This window comes from Trypanosoma brucei, chromosome 8 (assembly GCF_000210295.1).
Source record: "Trypanosoma brucei gambiense DAL972 chromosome 8, complete sequence".
Lineage (NCBI taxonomy): Eukaryota > Euglenozoa > Kinetoplastea > Trypanosomatida > Trypanosomatidae > Trypanosoma > Trypanosoma brucei.
Genome location: NC_026741.1, coordinates 601,382 through 618,400, shown reverse-complemented (window position 1 = coordinate 618,400; position 17,019 = coordinate 601,382). Strand labels below are relative to the sequence as shown.

The 17,019-nt window shown below is 48.5% G+C and overlaps 10 protein-coding genes and 2 non-coding genes across 12 annotated transcripts; 3 read left to right on the top strand and 9 right to left on the bottom strand.

The window, feature by feature from the left end:
- Window positions 1–212: 212 nt before the first annotated feature.
- TbgDal_VIII2270 (hypothetical protein, conserved) lies at window positions 213–1,454 on the bottom strand (the record flags this gene model as incomplete). Its single annotated transcript, XM_011777254.1, has 1 exon — window positions 213–1,454. One exon carries the CDS (start codon window positions 1,452–1,454, stop codon window positions 213–215), a length of 1,242 nt encoding a protein of 413 aa, XP_011775556.1.
- A 350-nt stretch (window positions 1,455–1,804) lies between these two features.
- On the bottom strand, window positions 1,805–3,946 carry TbgDal_VIII2260 (hypothetical protein, conserved; the record flags this gene model as incomplete). Its single annotated transcript, XM_011777253.1, has 1 exon — window positions 1,805–3,946. The coding sequence occupies one exon, from the start codon at window positions 3,944–3,946 to the stop codon at window positions 1,805–1,807; it is 2,142 nt and encodes a 713-aa protein (XP_011775555.1).
- A 308-nt stretch (window positions 3,947–4,254) lies between these two features.
- On the bottom strand, window positions 4,255–4,974 carry TbgDal_VIII2250 (hypothetical protein, conserved; the record flags this gene model as incomplete). Its single annotated transcript, XM_011777252.1, has 1 exon — window positions 4,255–4,974. The coding sequence occupies one exon, from the start codon at window positions 4,972–4,974 to the stop codon at window positions 4,255–4,257; it is 720 nt and encodes a 239-aa protein (XP_011775554.1).
- Window positions 4,975–5,254: 280 nt separating this feature from the next.
- TbgDal_VIII2240 (hypothetical protein, unlikely) lies at window positions 5,255–5,596 on the top strand (the record flags this gene model as incomplete). The annotated part of the gene is made up of 1 exon (XM_011777251.1): window positions 5,255–5,596. The coding sequence occupies one exon, from the start codon at window positions 5,255–5,257 to the stop codon at window positions 5,594–5,596; it is 342 nt and encodes a 113-aa protein (XP_011775553.1).
- A 742-nt stretch (window positions 5,597–6,338) lies between these two features.
- TbgDal_VIII2230 (hypothetical protein, conserved) lies at window positions 6,339–7,538 on the bottom strand (the record flags this gene model as incomplete). The annotated part of the gene is made up of 1 exon (XM_011777250.1): window positions 6,339–7,538. The coding sequence occupies one exon, from the start codon at window positions 7,536–7,538 to the stop codon at window positions 6,339–6,341; it is 1,200 nt and encodes a 399-aa protein (XP_011775552.1).
- Window positions 7,539–8,614: 1,076 nt separating this feature from the next.
- TbgDal_VIII2220 (hypothetical protein, unlikely) lies at window positions 8,615–8,914 on the bottom strand (the record flags this gene model as incomplete). Its single annotated transcript, XM_011777249.1, has 1 exon — window positions 8,615–8,914. One exon carries the CDS (start codon window positions 8,912–8,914, stop codon window positions 8,615–8,617), a length of 300 nt encoding a protein of 99 aa, XP_011775551.1.
- A 53-nt stretch (window positions 8,915–8,967) lies between these two features.
- TbgDal_VIII2210 (hypothetical protein, unlikely) lies at window positions 8,968–9,315 on the top strand (the record flags this gene model as incomplete). The annotated part of the gene is made up of 1 exon (XM_011777248.1): window positions 8,968–9,315. The coding sequence occupies one exon, from the start codon at window positions 8,968–8,970 to the stop codon at window positions 9,313–9,315; it is 348 nt and encodes a 115-aa protein (XP_011775550.1).
- Window positions 9,316–10,206: 891 nt separating this feature from the next.
- TbgDal_VIII2200 (hypothetical protein, conserved) lies at window positions 10,207–12,168 on the bottom strand (the record flags this gene model as incomplete). The annotated part of the gene is made up of 1 exon (XM_011777247.1): window positions 10,207–12,168. One exon carries the CDS (start codon window positions 12,166–12,168, stop codon window positions 10,207–10,209), a length of 1,962 nt encoding a protein of 653 aa, XP_011775549.1.
- A 300-nt stretch (window positions 12,169–12,468) lies between these two features.
- Window positions 12,469–13,755, bottom strand: TbgDal_VIII2190 (hypothetical protein, conserved; the record flags this gene model as incomplete). The annotated part of the gene is made up of 1 exon (XM_011777246.1): window positions 12,469–13,755. The coding sequence occupies one exon, from the start codon at window positions 13,753–13,755 to the stop codon at window positions 12,469–12,471; it is 1,287 nt and encodes a 428-aa protein (XP_011775548.1).
- Window positions 13,756–14,659: 904 nt separating this feature from the next.
- TbgDal_VIIItTrp01 lies at window positions 14,660–14,731 on the top strand. Its single transcript has one exon. It is a non-coding gene; the product is annotated as a tRNA-Trp (tRNA).
- Window positions 14,732–14,818: 87 nt separating this feature from the next.
- TbgDal_VIIItAsn01 lies at window positions 14,819–14,891 on the bottom strand. Its single transcript has one exon. It is a non-coding gene; the product is annotated as a tRNA-Asn (tRNA).
- Window positions 14,892–16,349: 1,458 nt separating this feature from the next.
- On the bottom strand, window positions 16,350–16,787 carry TbgDal_VIII2180 (hypothetical protein, unlikely; the record flags this gene model as incomplete). Its single annotated transcript, XM_011777245.1, has 1 exon — window positions 16,350–16,787. One exon carries the CDS (start codon window positions 16,785–16,787, stop codon window positions 16,350–16,352), a length of 438 nt encoding a protein of 145 aa, XP_011775547.1.
- Window positions 16,788–17,019: the final 232 nt, after the last annotated feature.

Here is a 17,019-nt window from a genome sequence, read left to right as displayed (position 1 = left end):
CTCCCACACGCAAAAAAAAAATTCAGTTGGAAGAGGAACAAGGAGGTAAAGTAACAGCGTGCGAGAAGCCGCATTTTCAGAAGAAGAGGGGGGGGGGCAGCGGCGGTGTAAGACGGGGCTCTACAGCCCACCAGAAAAACATCCAAACGAGAGTGCAAGAAATACGATGCAAAATAGTTCATAAAGTAGTACCCAATGCCCTAACGTATACGTTACGCATTCAGTATTTCGGCAGCGATGCGCTGCACAAGTTCGGGCGTAGGTTCCAGTTGCTGGCACCAACCTATACAAGCAATATGGGCTACGGGCAATGGGTTGTTGTATCGAAGGGCAATAAGGTCCCAGTCGAGCTCACTACGCAGTACGGCGGCAATTTCACGTGGGCTGCGATGCACCTTCGAAGAACCTGTGCCCTGACTTCGCAACGTTTGCTGATGGCGCTGACTCCTCGCTTTTTCTTCGCCACTGCCGACTCCAACCTGATCAGCCCCTTGATCTGAAAGGTCACCGTTTACACGTAACCTTTTTAAATGAATCACCCTCGAATACGCTGCTTCATCATTTTCAAATTCCGGGGCGCAGGGTAGATCGCTTTGGGGGCGTCCAATAATTCGGACTTTGTCCTCTGCTACACCGTCAAACATCAAAGAAGATGTCGCGAAGCCCACAAGCACATCCTTTTGTGTGTTAGCAAACAGAATCCGTTTGTGAAACATTCGCAGCGCTTCAATATGCCCTTTGTCGAGAAGCCTTTCCGACAGCAACGCCTCTTCATCATTCAGTAAAATTTCACTTATGGATGGCGCGAACAGCTTGGCGATGCCCCAGGCGGCACGATACACAAGAGTCGGCAAACATTCGGCCGCGCCACAGTGCGGTGTTGCAATAGTAACAAAGTGCTGCAGGACGACACCTGCCGTCGCCAAGCGGTCACGTACGGTTTTAACAGAATCAAAGAGGCCTTCACTGTACTCACCGGCATCATCAGAAACAAGCAGAAGGTACAAAGCCTCCCGTAGAATGATACCACCGAAGGAGTGGCCAACGCAAGAAAAGGATAGCTTTTCCGCACTGTTATTCTCAACAGTATCCAGCCACTCTGTGAAGACGGGCAGGAATTCCTGCAATAGCTTATGGGCGCAAACAGAGGTGCTACGAAGCGATCCTATAAGGGCATTGGCACCAGAGGAAAAGCAGGTGAGGTTACCCCGGGCGAAGAGAGAACCTCCGCAGCTGCTCTTTGTGCGAACCACGTCGGAGGGCATGATGTTTCCCAATTGGTTGACTGTTCCACCGCCCCCCCTTCGGCTCCTGCCATCCTGTGAACCAGTCTGACAATACAACTCTGCTGCAATGGCGTTGAAGTCCCACGCTCCTGCCCATAACCCATGCTGCATAAGAACGAATCGACGGCAGCCGTTTTGAATGCACGGGTCCCTGATTACCGTTTTCATGATCTTTTGCGACCACTAACCTTGCCCCTAAACCCCCGCCAAGTGTGTAACCGAAAACGACAGCGCACATTTATGAATGTGTAGCAGAATGCAAGTGGTATACTTTGGAGCTCAAAAAAAAAAACCTTGGAGCGGCGCTGGCTCGCGCGTGGAATCAGTGGAATACCATCCACTCTGGAAACTTAATTCTAATTAAACGCATTTATTACCGTTACTTACGCAGGCATCAAGACCCAGAGGTAACTGAAACACTGAACAAAAAAAAAGAAAAAAAAGCACGAAGACGCCGAAGCACGGCCGTGGCGAAAGCTCTTAAGGAGGGAACGTGAAAAGTGTGAATGTCTCACTTGTTAGGAAGTCCCCCCCCACGGTGCTCGATTGTGACAAACGGTACACTCTCCGGTTGCTATGCTGTCCATTGTCCAACGACAAAGGATAGCAGCGTCAGTAGGTGGGAGTGGTCGTAGGTAACCACGCGCAGCACACGCACCACACAACCTCAGCTTGGCCGCGTCAGCATCCGTCTTGTCGTCAACCACGCTACTCCCATTGCAGCGTTTACACTGGCAGAAAAACCGATAGGAAGTAAGAAGCGTACGCCGGCGTTCTGCTGTTGATACTTCCTGCACATCCACATAACAAATAGTGAGGGGCTCACCTTTGCGGATTTCGCGCAACGCATAGAACGCAGCAATGCCACCGTCACACATGACACGACATAAGTTTGGCAAACAACTGTGGTTGAAGTACGAGGCCTCTGGGATGACGGAAACACCGATACAGTCTTCCTTGGGGTCAAACAAACCAAAGTTGTTACACTGCACGGCACCGCACAAGCGGTCAAAGAAGCTGGAAGAAACACTGAGTGGCTCGTCGGTCCCCTCACTGCAGTTCAGCCAAGGGAGCACAGACAGGCAAAACCGGCGGTAGTACCTGCGGAACACTGACCGAGACTCTTTCCTTAACACGGAAAGGTTTGTAACCAGAGCGGCAGCTTCAGGCCATTGTGGACACTGAATTGCATGTGTTTCGGAACCGTCTGCACGTATACCTAGCACGATATGGTCCTTAATGGACACGCAAAGCGACATTGGGATCCTTCCCATACTACGGGGGCATTTTCCGCATTCATTCACCCCAGAGTCCAAAACTTCAACCGCTGTGCCCATCCGTGAACGTACCAAGCGGATTACCTCCGCTTCACGGGGAATTGCAGAGTTCACGGTAATTGACACATCCCTACCTCCGTCCTCCTCTACCTTCGTCCCCGTGTTTGGAGTGTTCGAGACCTGGATGTGGTCACAGTCTCTTGGTGATGCAGACTCCTCATCGCCCATGGTTCCCCAAACTCTGTCCTCTTCTTCACTATAATAGTCGTCCACATTCTCCGCTGGGTGTTGTCTCTCTTTCTCTTCCTCCCTCATATTGTTTGCATACCCTTCCTTCGCGCACCTTCCCACCAGAAGGGCTGCAAGAAGCAGCTGCAGCATCTCCCATGCTTTCGCATCGGTTGTTCGTCGAAGCCAGTGCTTTGGGCTCCATGAGTCAATACAAAAAATTTCGGCGGACCCTCCCTTGTTTCCCTTTGTAATACGTGACAAGAATATCCTCATCAGCGGTGAATAAACGTCGCGCAAAACGCGGCACGCACCCGTAGCGCGGTGTAATTCATTAAAACTCTGCCAACAGGACTTTGAGCAGTAAATAGCTACGCCGCAACCAGCACAGCCACACGCACCTCGCACCAGCAGGTCTTCTTCAAGAACGTGCTTTTCCACAACTCGCTCCGGCCACGATATATTCCTACTGCTGTCGCCCAGCGCACCACCAAATTTCTGAGCTTCGTACATGGCGGACTCACGTTGGGCAGTGGCGGCCTCTAGCAACCTCTGCTTCAGCGATAAATATCCCTTCGACCGCATTTTAGCAGACCTGGCAGACTTCTGCAATTTCTTTTCCTTCTTGATGTGCATCCTATCTCCGAGATCGGCTGCATCGCCGGCATCAGAGCCAGTTCGTTGGTGAGACTCTCGTTCTTTTTCCCACTTTGCATTTTCACTCTCAACGTGCTCCACAGCAATTAAGTGGGAAAGGACCTCGATTGTTTCGCAATTGAGGAAAGGCGTACCTGTTGGAATGCGTCGCAGACAGCAGGAGCAGAATGTTACGCACGGGCTCAACGCCACGTATTCACCACCATCCGTTGGGATGTTGCCGCTCTTCTTGACCCTCTGGCCGACCCGGCGTCCTGCCAGTTCTCCCATGGAGGCATCTTCCCACTCCTCCACGTTGGCCGCCACATACATTGCGCTCACAGCCTCGTTGGGGTTGAGGGCTACCGCATAAGGTGCTGCTAGCAATACAATTTCACCGGGACTGATGTCATCTTTTGCAATGACGTAACGGCCAGAGTCGTCTTCCTCCGATGAGCACACGCGCTCCACCAATCTATCCTGCGGTGACTTTAAAGGTGCCTCCGTGACAGTGGCCATTTTTGTTGCCAAATTACGTATGTACAAAGACTACTTTGACAAAAGTGCTCCGGTGGCTAAACATGCATTCCAGCGAAGAGAATGGAGGTGAGAGAAAGGAAATGTCATCAATGATGTTATTAAGACACACGTTCCATTACATCCAGTTTCGCAGCAACGCTCAAGCAACGTTGAGGCGTAACAGGTACAACGGACATGCCAACGATATGCATACGGAAGCGCCAGTGTGGCGGTAAAAAAGGCTGAAAACGACCTCCCGCGGGCTACGGGCGTCCACTCCGTTTCTCCAGTCTCCGTCTCCAACCGCTTCACCGTTCGGTGGCAAGGGGATAGCCCTCCAATAAAAGACGTTTTTCCCAATTCTTTTCCCTGTATGCCTTCACGTGCGCGGGGAGCACCTCTGTTTCCTCAAGTTTGTAGGGATGAAGCGTGCTGCGCGGTGAAGCATCCATCTGCCTTATCATATTCAACAGGTATTGTGGATCAGCCTCCCACAGGGGCCGCCCCGTCTGATAGAAATAGCCACTAAACGCACCAATTAAAAGCGCGGGGATTGTGAGCAGCGCTGCCACCTTAATGTGGTTCCGGCGGAACTCCTCCGGGTGGTAACGATATTCCCTGTGAATACGCTCGCTCATATTTTCTCTGTCTCCCTTTGTCATGGCGTCCACGCTCCACGAATCACGTAGTTGCTGCATGCCCCAAGGAGCGCGCTTCCTTACCTTGATCTCCGCAGTTCGTTTACGCGTTGTTTTGTACGTGGCAGACGACGCGGCTGCCGCTCCGTGCTCAGGCTGCCTCTGCCTTTTCCCGCCCCGTGGCTCTTCAGGTTCGTTTCCATCATGACCTCGATCTCCACAGAGCGTCGGAACTGTGGGAGAGGCAGTTATGTCTCTGGCGTGGGACGAGTAAGAAGAAGCCACGACTCCCTCTACATTTCCTCCGGTGCCAACGCGGTGAGTTGTAGCACTACGGCGGAAGCAACGACACTGGAACGGTCCCTCCAAGTTGCGGTGCAGTCGGATCATTCTTAAGCAAACATTCCCATAGTTGTTAGGGTTGTAAGGAAGCAAGCGAGAAAGTGGCTGTCGTTATGAAATTGGGAAACGTCCATGCGAAAAGTACGAGAAAAGTGAAAAATGAGAGCGCGCAAAATACCACAATTACCCTTCAGAGGAATTTCAAACAAAAAAAGTAAGAAATAGTTAAGCGAGGAAAAACAAATACCACACATGCAAACCCCAGTAACCAAGGAAGGTAGCGACGTATAGGAGCCACCGTGGTACGATTAATGATAAAAAGATTTAAATGGATAACCAGCTGCCGCTTTGCGAAGCGAATCCTCTACAATCAGAGCCAATGCTCGAACCCAGACATGCAATGCACATTACACGAGTAGTGCACTCGGTGATTTGTATATTGTCCCGGACCACACAGCTGTCAACTGCCTTAATTCCGTGCCCAGTAGCCAGAAAGTTGTCCACACGTTTCATAAAGCCTCATATAGCAGGTTCCGGCGCCCAGCCCTTCCTGCACAAATGTGTCTCCAGCGCGCTTTGGATCCTCGCTGCTGTTGTTCATAAACGCGCAAAAATATTTCAATCAGCGGTTGAGCAACCACCGGTACACCGGCCATGTAGATCAGTTTAGAACACCGTTAAATTTGATTAGAGGTACCGGAGAGACACGTTCATCGCAAATGGAATAGAGGGGGCAACGGCCTGTCTTAAAGGCACCCACACATGCCTGTGACGAATGCACTACCGAGGGAACCGACGGCCACGGTGTGAACCCGAGCAGAAAAGTGGTCGAATCAGAAACAGCAAGGGAAATACTTTTCGTGCGTCATACGACAGTAAATTCACCATTGGGGTACCCGATCCCTAACTTCCCCAAACCCTTACATAGAGAGTTTCTGCTACTTGTCTGGCGGTGGCATACTGCACTTCATCTTCGCGACGGCAGCAATTCTTGCGAAAATGCAGCAAATAGGTATTTGTCAAACCTCTCAGACGCAAAGGACGATCAAAGCGAGTTGTTTATGTAAACGATGCCAGATTCGGTGTGAATTTAAACTTGGAGCCTGGACACAGAATGAAACACACGAAGATCTTCCTGTAAAACATTTACTGTGTGTGGCTGACTGATCGGCCACATCCATAATAGAAGGGACGACCTATTTCCAGAAGCTAGGAAAAGGAGAATGATCAAGGTCGATCGAGTTACTAACCTCAAAGTATCTGTGCCGTGTCTGGGCACCTCTGATACCAAGTAGGGCCGGCTCAAAGAACACAGAGGACATACAGATCTTGCTTTATAGTCGCTTAACCGCACAGAAGGGTTGCAAGCGATGGCACTGCAACACCGCGTCGCTGAACCAGCAGAGTTCGAATCACTTTTCCTCTTCACAAAGAGGACACCGGCATGTGAAGAAATATCCTTCCAATTTCATTTGCCGCTCAGCACGCGTAGTGTTCTCTACGGGTATATACGTGATGGTCAGTTCCTCTCCATTCTTGATTGCGCGAAGCGTACGCAGTGTTATATCATGCGTACCACCCTCTGCCAACACCGCGACATTGGGTACGCAGGAGTGATTAAATGCAGATTGCAAGGAATATATGCCTCCACCCTTCAGCACCCATGTAATGGGTAAGGAAGGAGAATCCATATCCCCAGCTGCACCGGGCACGGCAACAAAGCCATTCAACCCTTGCGAATTTAGTGTTAATATTCCAAGGAACCTCTCGAGCGTGTCATGACGCAACAACCCGTCAACGATCTCGAGTGCCCAATCTGCTCCAATGGATGGTGGTGCAGCGGCGGACTGTAGAAGGACCGCGCGACAAGGCTCCCGCAACAACTTGTTGATCTCTTCGTACCAAGAGTTGGCGTCCACGTCAGCGAACTCAGCATTTTTTGGGGCGTCAAGAAAGCGATTGAAAGGCGCGGTCACAACATGAAAGAGTTGCCTAGATATACTATTGGCGTTTTCCCTGTGATTTTCTTCAAGTAGCTTTCCACTAAATTGTCGCTGTTTTATTGCCCCTGCGATACGGCCCACAACCCACGCCACACAGTTGGCTAAGGACTCCTTTGTGATAGGCCTACAACAACCATCAGTGCATTCACGCTTCCGAAGTTCCTGTAGCACACCGCATAGGACCCTGTGAGGCATTTCCGCAGAGGCGAGGCAGCTCTCGGAACAAAATAAGGAGCCACATCCAGCACAACTGTTCCAGTTATGTTCACCTTCATCCGCAATATCAGCGTTGTTTCTCTGGCGAAGACAGAACAGACAGAAAGGAACACCAAGGGTAAGATACCCCTGTGAGGGCCAAGAAACAACTGGAGCTTCCTCAAAGACGCTATACTGTGCCGGCATATCGGCCGTTGCTAAAATGTGTTTCCCCTTCTCTACTGTGTTCGCAACTCTGCAGGGAACTCCCAGTTTTGCGAATACGGCAGTAAGGTATTCTGCTCCCTCTTGAGAGGGGTCCATGATACCTATAAGCAGGATCAAAATAAAGGCGAACGCTGAAGAAGAACGGGGGACATTTATGCACATGTGAGCGGATAATTGCTGGAGCATAGCCCAATGATACTGGGCCCCTCCATTATACAAGTTGATGCAGCACGTAGTGGTAAACAATAATCAAGAGATGTTTCTCGACGTCTCATCTCATTACAGATAGCTTTTCAAGTTTCGAGTCCGTCTTGTTGACGCGTTGGACACCCATCATTTTCGCTCTCTTTTCACCTTCTCAAGCTGTGAACTTAGTACCGAGTGTCGGGTACCTAACTGCATGGCATATTTCGTTGTTGCCGCTAAGGAAAAAAAAATCGAGCAGGGACAATAAACCGCCTCTCCTATGCTGCCAGACAAATCTAAACACCAATGCACTACGAAACTGCGCTGTCAGAAGACCACAGCCATAACACGGCGTGCTTCCAGTACACGCGAAACCTTATTCACTACCTCAAACACTTGAAGGGTATTTAAAACCGGACACCTTCTTCAATAGAAGGTACACCACACACTTCCCTTCAAGACATCAAATTGGGTCCTGCACATGGGTCAGCGTGGTGCCCAATAAGTTGTAGTATCAGTTAATACACCACCATACACCAACCACGCATGACCACATCTTTGGTATGTTTTGAAATTACTACCGCCTTCCTTCTAGGCGTTTAAATTCACATCAGGTAAAAACTGAGCAAATTTTCGATCAACAACCATACCGACGGCGAGCAGTTCGCCCCTTCTTACGCCGGTTGAAATCCAAACAACCCTGTCTAATTCCATTGGGTACCTTTGGCAGTAAGCAAGTGTCACCTAGTGCCACTAAAGTTTGTTCGTGTGTAAATAATTACAGGGAACAATAATACCTTACCAAAATTGAGTTAATTATTGAAGTAGACACTTCCACCCTCTCGAACAAAGCCAATGAGGATGTGCTACTATCAAGCAAACACTACGAGATAAAATCTGCAATCAAACTGAAGCAAATCGTTAAAGGGATGGACCCCCTGCGTGGTCTGAAGGAGGCAGAGCAACTGCAAACAGGGAGTTACCCTGAATGGTGAAAGCTACAGTCAAACGGAAGTCCTAGTGGTGCGCCAGCGGGGTCCAAAAGACTACTGCTCCCCGACTGGGGACGCTAGTAATCAGTCCAACAGAGTCACGATAAAAATAATATTAAGAGGTTTCAGAACAAGAAAAAAGAAATATCCTGTAGACAACCCCATCCACCAATAGCGATGGCAGATTAAGAACCCTTTTGTGCGCCGGAAAACACTCCCAACGTCATCGTACGATTCATTCAGACACCCCAATACCTGAAAAATTTCGATAAAAAGGTGCCATGACGATGTTTCAGTACTCTCACGGACAGATGGAACCAACGCAAGCATCTGAAAGCCATGCGATGCAAATAGGAGAGCTCTTTTTGTATATATGGAGGACATGTGCCATTTAAAGAAAACCAACGACAAGTCGCGATGCACCACACCTCGGTATAATGATAGCTTTGACCCACATAATAGTTAACAAGTGCAGGGAATCATATCGCTCCTATAGGATTGTGCGCATCAACCTCCAGTGCAATTTCCGATGGGCTCAAAAATGTGTTTACTTTGTTTCATTTAAGCTCTCTCACTTAGTCACTGTGCAGTGGACTAAGCAAGCAGTCAGCTCACACATTTCAATAAAACACATTAATATTCGACAGCGGCGACTTCGTAACTTACAGCCTACGAGGCTGCGAGCAAACACATGGTCATTCGCTTTGTGTAAATCACACGGCGACTGGACCGATATTTTGACTGACACGCGCACACAAGTTGGTGCACAGAATAAGTATGCATAGCTGATTGCAAAAAAGTCATTTCCAGTCGCCATATCGTAACCTCAATACATCTTACATATTCAGCGAAAAACTACTGATCCGTGAAGAAAAACAAACAGTAACTGTAATAACCCGGCGCCAGACTTGGTAGCTCCCTGAACCTTCACTTTGCACTGCTATTCTAACCTGCTTAACCACCCAACATCTTCGGTTAATCCCTTCTCTACCACCGACAGTAACTCAGAGTTAACACGCGGACAGCAAAACAGTTTGTCCCAGAAGGATATCGCAAATGGGCTCTGTGGAATCGAATGCAAAAATGTCGTATGCAATCCCCTGAAAAATCGCACCATAAAGGGCGACGGAGGCGTTACGACCTGCCCTTCCCCGGCATTATCTATTGAAGAAAATTTCCGGACAAGTGAAAGCCAATCCCTTGCGATGCTGAAACTAAGTTCCGATATACGACAGCTAAAAAAAAAATGCAGACAATGCTACAGATCAACTGACGTATCACGACCAGTTAAAGCAATGTTCATCACCAATAGAATACGCGAACGGGTCTGCTTGGAAGGTGAAAGCACAACCATCCGGTGAAAATTCGTTGTTGGATTTTTTCACCTTTGGAATAGTCAAGTGTAATTATCACTTCCACATGTTGTCAATACCAACACTGGGATTAATTGGACCCGCTTTATTAGTAAACCATGTTCCTTGGTGTTCTCTATATGTATTACTAAGCGTGTGGTCGTTCAGATTAAATGAGTCGAGATTGGTCATTCTGGCAAGCGCAGCTGCGAAGCACTGATCAGTTCCAAAAAAAAAAAATAAAAAAAAAATAGATCTTACCGGCGCTCACATCCGACAAATTAATACGCTAAGCAAGAAATAACTTTGTGCACCCCAAACACCTCACATGTCTCTCGGCCGCTCAGGCTGGTCGACATTAATAGATGGGTCCAAGATAGGCACTGTCACAGGCTGCGCACCGAAAACGCGTGGCTCCTTGTCAATGGGCATAGAGTACGTGTGTGACATTTCCATACGTTCCATGTGCTCCTTCATGTCAGCGAACTGTGTGACAACATGATTTGGTTCTCGTTCAATAGGATAATCAGTCTCGAGTTTTTCAATATCATCTAAGGTGGCCTTGATGTCTTCCTCGCTGGCATTGATTTCAATGAAATATTTTAAAAGCTTGTAGTGATCAATCATGGCTTGACAGAGAGTGTGGCGTCCCTGGGCTCTGTAAAAATTGGCTAGTGTCAAAATGATCCGCAGATTCAGAGGATCTAAAGAAAAGGCTTTCCTTGCGGCCACTATAGCATCATCTAGGCCACTTACGGGTTGCTCCTTGTGTATGATGAGCGCAAGCGTTTCCCATGGTGCTGATTCTGCGGGATATTCTTCAATCGCTTGAATGCAAAGACGTTTCCCGACAACGAGCGAGTCTAGTGCGCGATCTTCAACGTACTGGAAAAGGGCAGTTTTGTATTCCGATTCTAAGTCATCGAGAAGATCAACGTTGTCTTCGCTCGCATTGTTTCCGATAGAAAAACGATATTTCAGTGAGTTGGCTCGATATAAGTGTATCAACCGCTCACATATCTTATAACTTTCGTGTTTTCGTCCGCTCAGGCGAAGGGCTGCATGCAGCTTCGACAAAATTTGAAACTCAAACCTCAACGGGTCATCTACTTCTCGGAACAGTTTGCATGCCATTAACATTTTGAGGAAACTAATAACTAAACCCATAGTGTACTCAGATTCGTGGAGTGTGGTGCCCCTCAGTAGGGAGGCAAGGTGCTGCTCGTCCAAGCATCTGAACAGTGACCCCAAAAGTAATGACGTATACTGACGCCCTAATGCACGGGAAATTGGGAGTATAGCTTCGTAGAAATATCTTGATGTCGACCCCTCTTTGTGTTCAAGATAATACAGCGAAGCAGCCTCAACAATGATGTCGGAGAGAAGAACTAACGCAACTTCCACCAACTCCAGTTGGTTATTTTTTAACTTCGTAGTAATCTTCGCAGCGTTACCCTCCATAGACTGCTCTTCTGTATTTTTTTCGGTCTTCCACCTTACCAGCTGGTCAAGCAAACCACGAATCTTCACTGGTTGAGCAGTCCCGGTGTAAATTTCCAGGAGACACTCCAACGCATCGCAGCTCCCATGATCGATAGAAAGTATGTCCATGCACATACGTTCACTACCGTCAAAGTCACCCAATCTCCGTTTCCCCAACGCTATAACGTAACGTACGTGGTTGCAATCATCGATATTTACAACGTGTTCTTCACTTGACCTTTCCCCTTCTTCGCTTTTTCTGACAGGAACGAGGAAAACGACCCCATCCGAGCATCCCTTGTTTACAGTGTTCCCAAGCAGTTCAACCAATTCTTCTAGAGATTTCTGTAATGTGACACACGCTAATTCAATTTCTTTCTGGGCAGCATCACCTTTGAAAATAATTGCCTTGGCCTCCTGTATCGCTTTTGTTGTGCAACCTTTGTACATTAACTCCTCACGATTCATCAACTCCCTTTCACGTTCCATTTCGTCAAGTGTGGCCTGCGCTTCAGGTGTAACCTTGTTGTATGTAACCATTTGCGGTGGGTAATTAGCGGGATCCTGAATATACCCAGAGGGGGTGTCAGCAAGGGTGTTTTCTACAACATTGCGGTACTTTACGGCACCATCCCTCCCAACAGTATAGAAACACCTTTGAGAAAACATCGGTGAGCGGCTGGAAATGCACCCCCGCTTCGATAACCCCAGCCCGGCGCCGTTAATGGCTAAAACGCATTCAGCGTTTGAAACGCTTCTTACAGTGGTCAACGCTACATGTGGAACTGCAGGGATCCACCGCATTTCATTAGATTATTTGTGACGATATATGTAAGTAACAGAAGAGATTTAAAGGTTACAAGTAATTTTGTGATACCTTGGTTGGGTCTTGAAAACGGTAAATGCTAAAGAAAACAAGAGATGTTGCTCACCCCTACAAGTCAGAAACTCATACGAAGCAAGAACTTCTTTACATCGAAATACACATCGCAAAGTCGTTAGTGCTGTTAATTGCTTTATAACTCAATACAGCATGTTCATGATCCGATATTTGAACGTTAAAAATGTAAAAGAGGGGATCCTACTCGGTATCCACCATATTTCTCACAACGAAGAGGGAAGCTCGGCTTCTTGAAAAAAGGGCGATACGTTGGGGAAATTTCGTGTTTGTAGAGCAAACACCTTATAGCTTTCCCCCATTTCGTTCTTGTCCATAAGTCTGCGGTAGTTCTGCAATATTTTCATCGCGCTTTTGGTTTCCTCATCCTTTATGACATGCGCAAGCCTTACATCAATCCCACCCCACTGGAGAAATTCGCTTTGGGATATAACGGGAAACCATTTAAGATGGCGCCTGGCAGTCTCCAGTCGCTCCATCGACCATCGTAGCTGTTTGAAGCTGACCCATGAAGACAGGTCGACTTCTCCAGGAGAAAGAAGTGGATCGACGAATCTGTGACCTCGAATTCCCCTCAGTGTGCTGTGCATGTGCTCATCCTTCCCGTAGTCCACGATGAGGCATGCTGATTTTTGGCACTCCACCATCTTTTTCATAATGAGCTCCATTGTTTGCATTCCAACAGCATTTATTTCGATACAATCACCAATTTTTCCATTCGCACGGACATCGTTGGGAATGAGGTATGCCGAAAAAGACCCAGAAGGCGCATGTACCATCCGAAAATGAGCTTCGTGAGCTGGATCTTCGTCAACCTCTAAACACGTTTCCACCCATCCACGCTCTGTGTAACGAAACTGTGCTACCGGCAGTGCGTCAAAGTACTCGTTTGCAATATATACGGTGGGTTCTAACGTCAAGGGAATGGACTCTAATCCCATCCACCACTTTATCTTCTTTTGGGCAGTTTGAAACTCACTTAGCGCACTCCTTTGCTCGTCCGTTCGAGCGGCACCTACTTCGACAAGGTGAATCTGCAAAAAATGGAGCAAGTGGGGGTTGGAGTATTTTATTTGTTTCAGAATGTTCTTCATCAGCGTTCCTCTTCCAGGACCCAGCTCAACCAGATGAAGAACCCGTGGAGTACCCATCTTCTGCCATACATCCATTATCCAGGCCGAAACAATGTCCGCAAAGAACGGTATCTCAGCAGCTGTGATAAAATCAGCCTTTTCGCTACCTATTACATTTTTCTTCGTCGAGTAATATCCATGTTGAGGGTGCGTTAGACATTCCTTAACAAATTGTGACATCGGAAAATACCCTTGTGATGACATCTTGCTTATCAACTCGACGCAAAGGGGCGTTTTGAGCTCTTTCCTGTTGGTTGAATTAACGGTTGACCTATCCGGTGTCGACAACTCGCTTGCATGTAAATTCACAAGGCCCGGACGCGTCCTGCTGAAAAAACGGGGTACCGCTCTTCTGAGCATATATATTTACCGATCTAATCCAAAGTTACAAGTGTTAACAACAACCGAAAACCGGGTGAAACAACCCACGATGTTAAGAGAAGAGGGACGAAGTAGGTAAATGTAAGTGCCTATTTAAAAAAGTCGCTGTGCGGTTGAAGGTGGCCCCACCCGTGCAGATACATAGCAATCAGGGGTGGGTAAGAGCGGCGCTTGCAGACGCCCATCACCCAGAGGCTGAGCTAGCCAACAGAAAAGACACAGTTGATAATGAAGTCGCACTGTGTATGAACGTGAGGTCGGAGCGATGTCACACTGAGCACGGCAAACGTAACGGGGCAAAACGGTGGCCAACGACGCGCCGGCGGATGCCACACGAAGGAAAGAACACCACGAAGAGGATGAAGGCAAAAAAAAAAACTAGTTAAGGGAGAGACAATGGGGAACTGGTGACCTAGAAGCCCAAAGCCCACCAGCCCAGCAAGTGGTCGAAACAGCCTGCCACGTCAGGCATTGAAGTCCCCGTTGTCATACGCACCCCGCAGCTACAGGGTATCCGAAAGGACAGTGCCTCACTTGATGCAAAGGGACTAACTCCATAAAGCCCTTTCTCCCGTCCACTGGGGAGGGGGGGCCATGGAATCACCCCCCTTTCTCATGGAGAATTGAACTCCTCTTGAATGCGTGGGAACGGCGGGTATTTTTCTTTTGTTATGGGGTTTGCCGCACAGATTTAACGTGCTACGTTCCACGTGCCAAAGCGGTTCAAACTTCAGTGAAAAAGTGTTTCAACATTGTGACATCGCTATACCTATGTGGCCGCAGGCCGGCACCCACCGAATGTTCCAATCAGATAGCAAGAGGACAGAGTGGACAAGCGGTGATTCAGTATACCTAGATATTTAAACCTGTCTGGAACGGCGACGGGGGCTTAGCTCAGTGGTAGAGCATTGGATTCCAAATCCAGGGGTCGCAGGTTCAATCCCTGCAGTCCTCACCTTTTTCCCCCCAACACACTCAATCATATCGGACTTTACTTGATTTCAATTTCGAACAAACGGCGTCACTCGCTATGGAAAAAAAGCTCCTCCCGTTGGATTCGAACCAACGACCTGTAGGTTAACAGCCTAACGCGCTGCCGACTGCGCCAGGGAGGACACGCGGCGACCGTTGCTTTTGACGTACAAGTTCACGGTTAAGGCGCTGCGGGTCGGGTTCACAGCCGGAGATTACCTGTTGAGTGGATCACGAAAGGCCAAATCGTAACAGCAGCCAGCAATTGGATGTCGGACACCACTGGACAGCGTTGCGACGTCACCTTCGGCTACAGGACAGGGGAGATGTTTCCAACTTTGAACCGAATATCGCTACTTTCCTTGAAGAAGACATAAAAGTAACCATTCGAGAAGCTTCAGGCAACCGAGGTAAAGAAACGGTTCCACGACTCGTTGAAGTGTGCCGACGTACTGGAGAGACCGTGGACGGCGCGTCCGAACAGGGTGTTGAGGAAAGAGGGTGAGGGATGGGGATCGCTAACAGGGATGATGTAACCAGGCGCCCGAAGACACATCGGACTGGTATGGGTTGTGGAGGCCGCAGCGCTTTAGCACAGTGAAAGGGATCCGTTGCATGTGAAGGTTGTGGTAGGCGAGGCAACGGAAGGGAGCTAACTGCAGAGTAAGGGCTAAAACGACCATTCTCACACACCGACGGGTGGGCACCATTTACCGGCCGGACATGGCGAATCAGCCGAGCGCTATAAACCACTTCAAATGTCGGGCACACATGGGGTGGGGGGATTCAAGCAAAGGGGGAGGGGTCTCAACGGGCTGGGTGGATCCGTTTCAACACAGCCAGCAGGGAAAGGAAACAAGTATTGTCACCGGGAAAGACGAGCGTGACAGAAAAGCACAACTGCGTTAAGAAAACGACGGCAAGTTAAGGTAGAGGTGGCAGCCGCAGACGCGTCGAGAGGTCGGTTGCGACGCCCCAAACGGGCGGAGGAGGGGGTATAGACTAGCACATTCCGGTGGAGTCGGCGGTGGAAAATGAGAAAAAACTAGTAACATCCCTTCTTACGGTCTCTGGGATGGGAGGCGTAGAGGGAGCGCGGCCCAATGGATAAGCAGCCTTTCCACCACTCACACACGCAAGCATAAGGAAGGGGAAGCGACAGAATTCATCATCCCCATCAAAGCATTGCTCGGTTAACAATAATTTTGGTCATGCATCCCCTCTGAGGTCCAATGGTTGGGATCCTTTCCTATCGGAAAGCAGAGGTTGTATCACCGTGTAACGCTTGCGGTTTTCCCTCCAATACCTTCTTTGAACGTCGTGGTTACGGCGTGACATTAATCCTACACATCCTCCACTTGCGTCCCCAAGGTCTCTCCTATTTCCGCCGTGTTCCATTCCAAAAAAAAAAAAGAAACGTAACCCAGCTGCGTACAAGTGGGCTCGCCACAAAATGAACAAAATCAATCGGACGCCGTATCTACGCTTGTGCCGCCTCATATGCCGCTATATATATATATATTATTTTTTGCCAACGTTTCCCCGCTTTTTGGCAGCCTCCTTGGGTTCGTATCTTCAATCCCTTCACAACACATAGCCCCTTACATATTTGCCGCTAGAGCCCAAGCAGCCGCCGTAGTCCACATGAAAGGGCCGCTTGTTGGTGGGTGTAAATTAAGGTTGGCACGTGACAGCGGTTGGTTGAAGAGGAGAACGAACTTCCTTCCTTTTGTATCAGGGGAAGGTGTAAGCAAAGCACGGTTACAAACAAGCACCAGTTTCCAGCAGGGGCACCTGCGCAAACGCACACACACACACACACAGGCGGCAGTAGAAAAAAAAAAGAATACACAAAGCATCGAGGGTGCAATAATAACAGGTCGAGCTGTTGTGGTTAAGCAACTCGTGCGTAATGAAGGAGTGGCTTCGGAGATGAAGCGAAAATCAGCTCTATGCCACATATTCCGCGTCAAGTAGAGGCGCTTTAGAGGCAAGGAATACACGGGCACAACAAGACAAAATAAAACAAAAAAGGCCATTTGCGTTTTATAAAAGGTACATTATTCCCGAATAACTAGCAGTGCGCAAGAAGCGGCACCCCGTTAAAGAGACGCAAGTTTCCATTTCATCAACTATCCGTACAGTATATTATAGGGCACATTAAGTGCATTGCGTGAAAACAAGATCTAGTGATGGGTTGAAAATCTCTCTCCGCATAACTTATATAAATACACCTACTGCAAACTAATGCGGCTGCGAAACCCAGGTGAT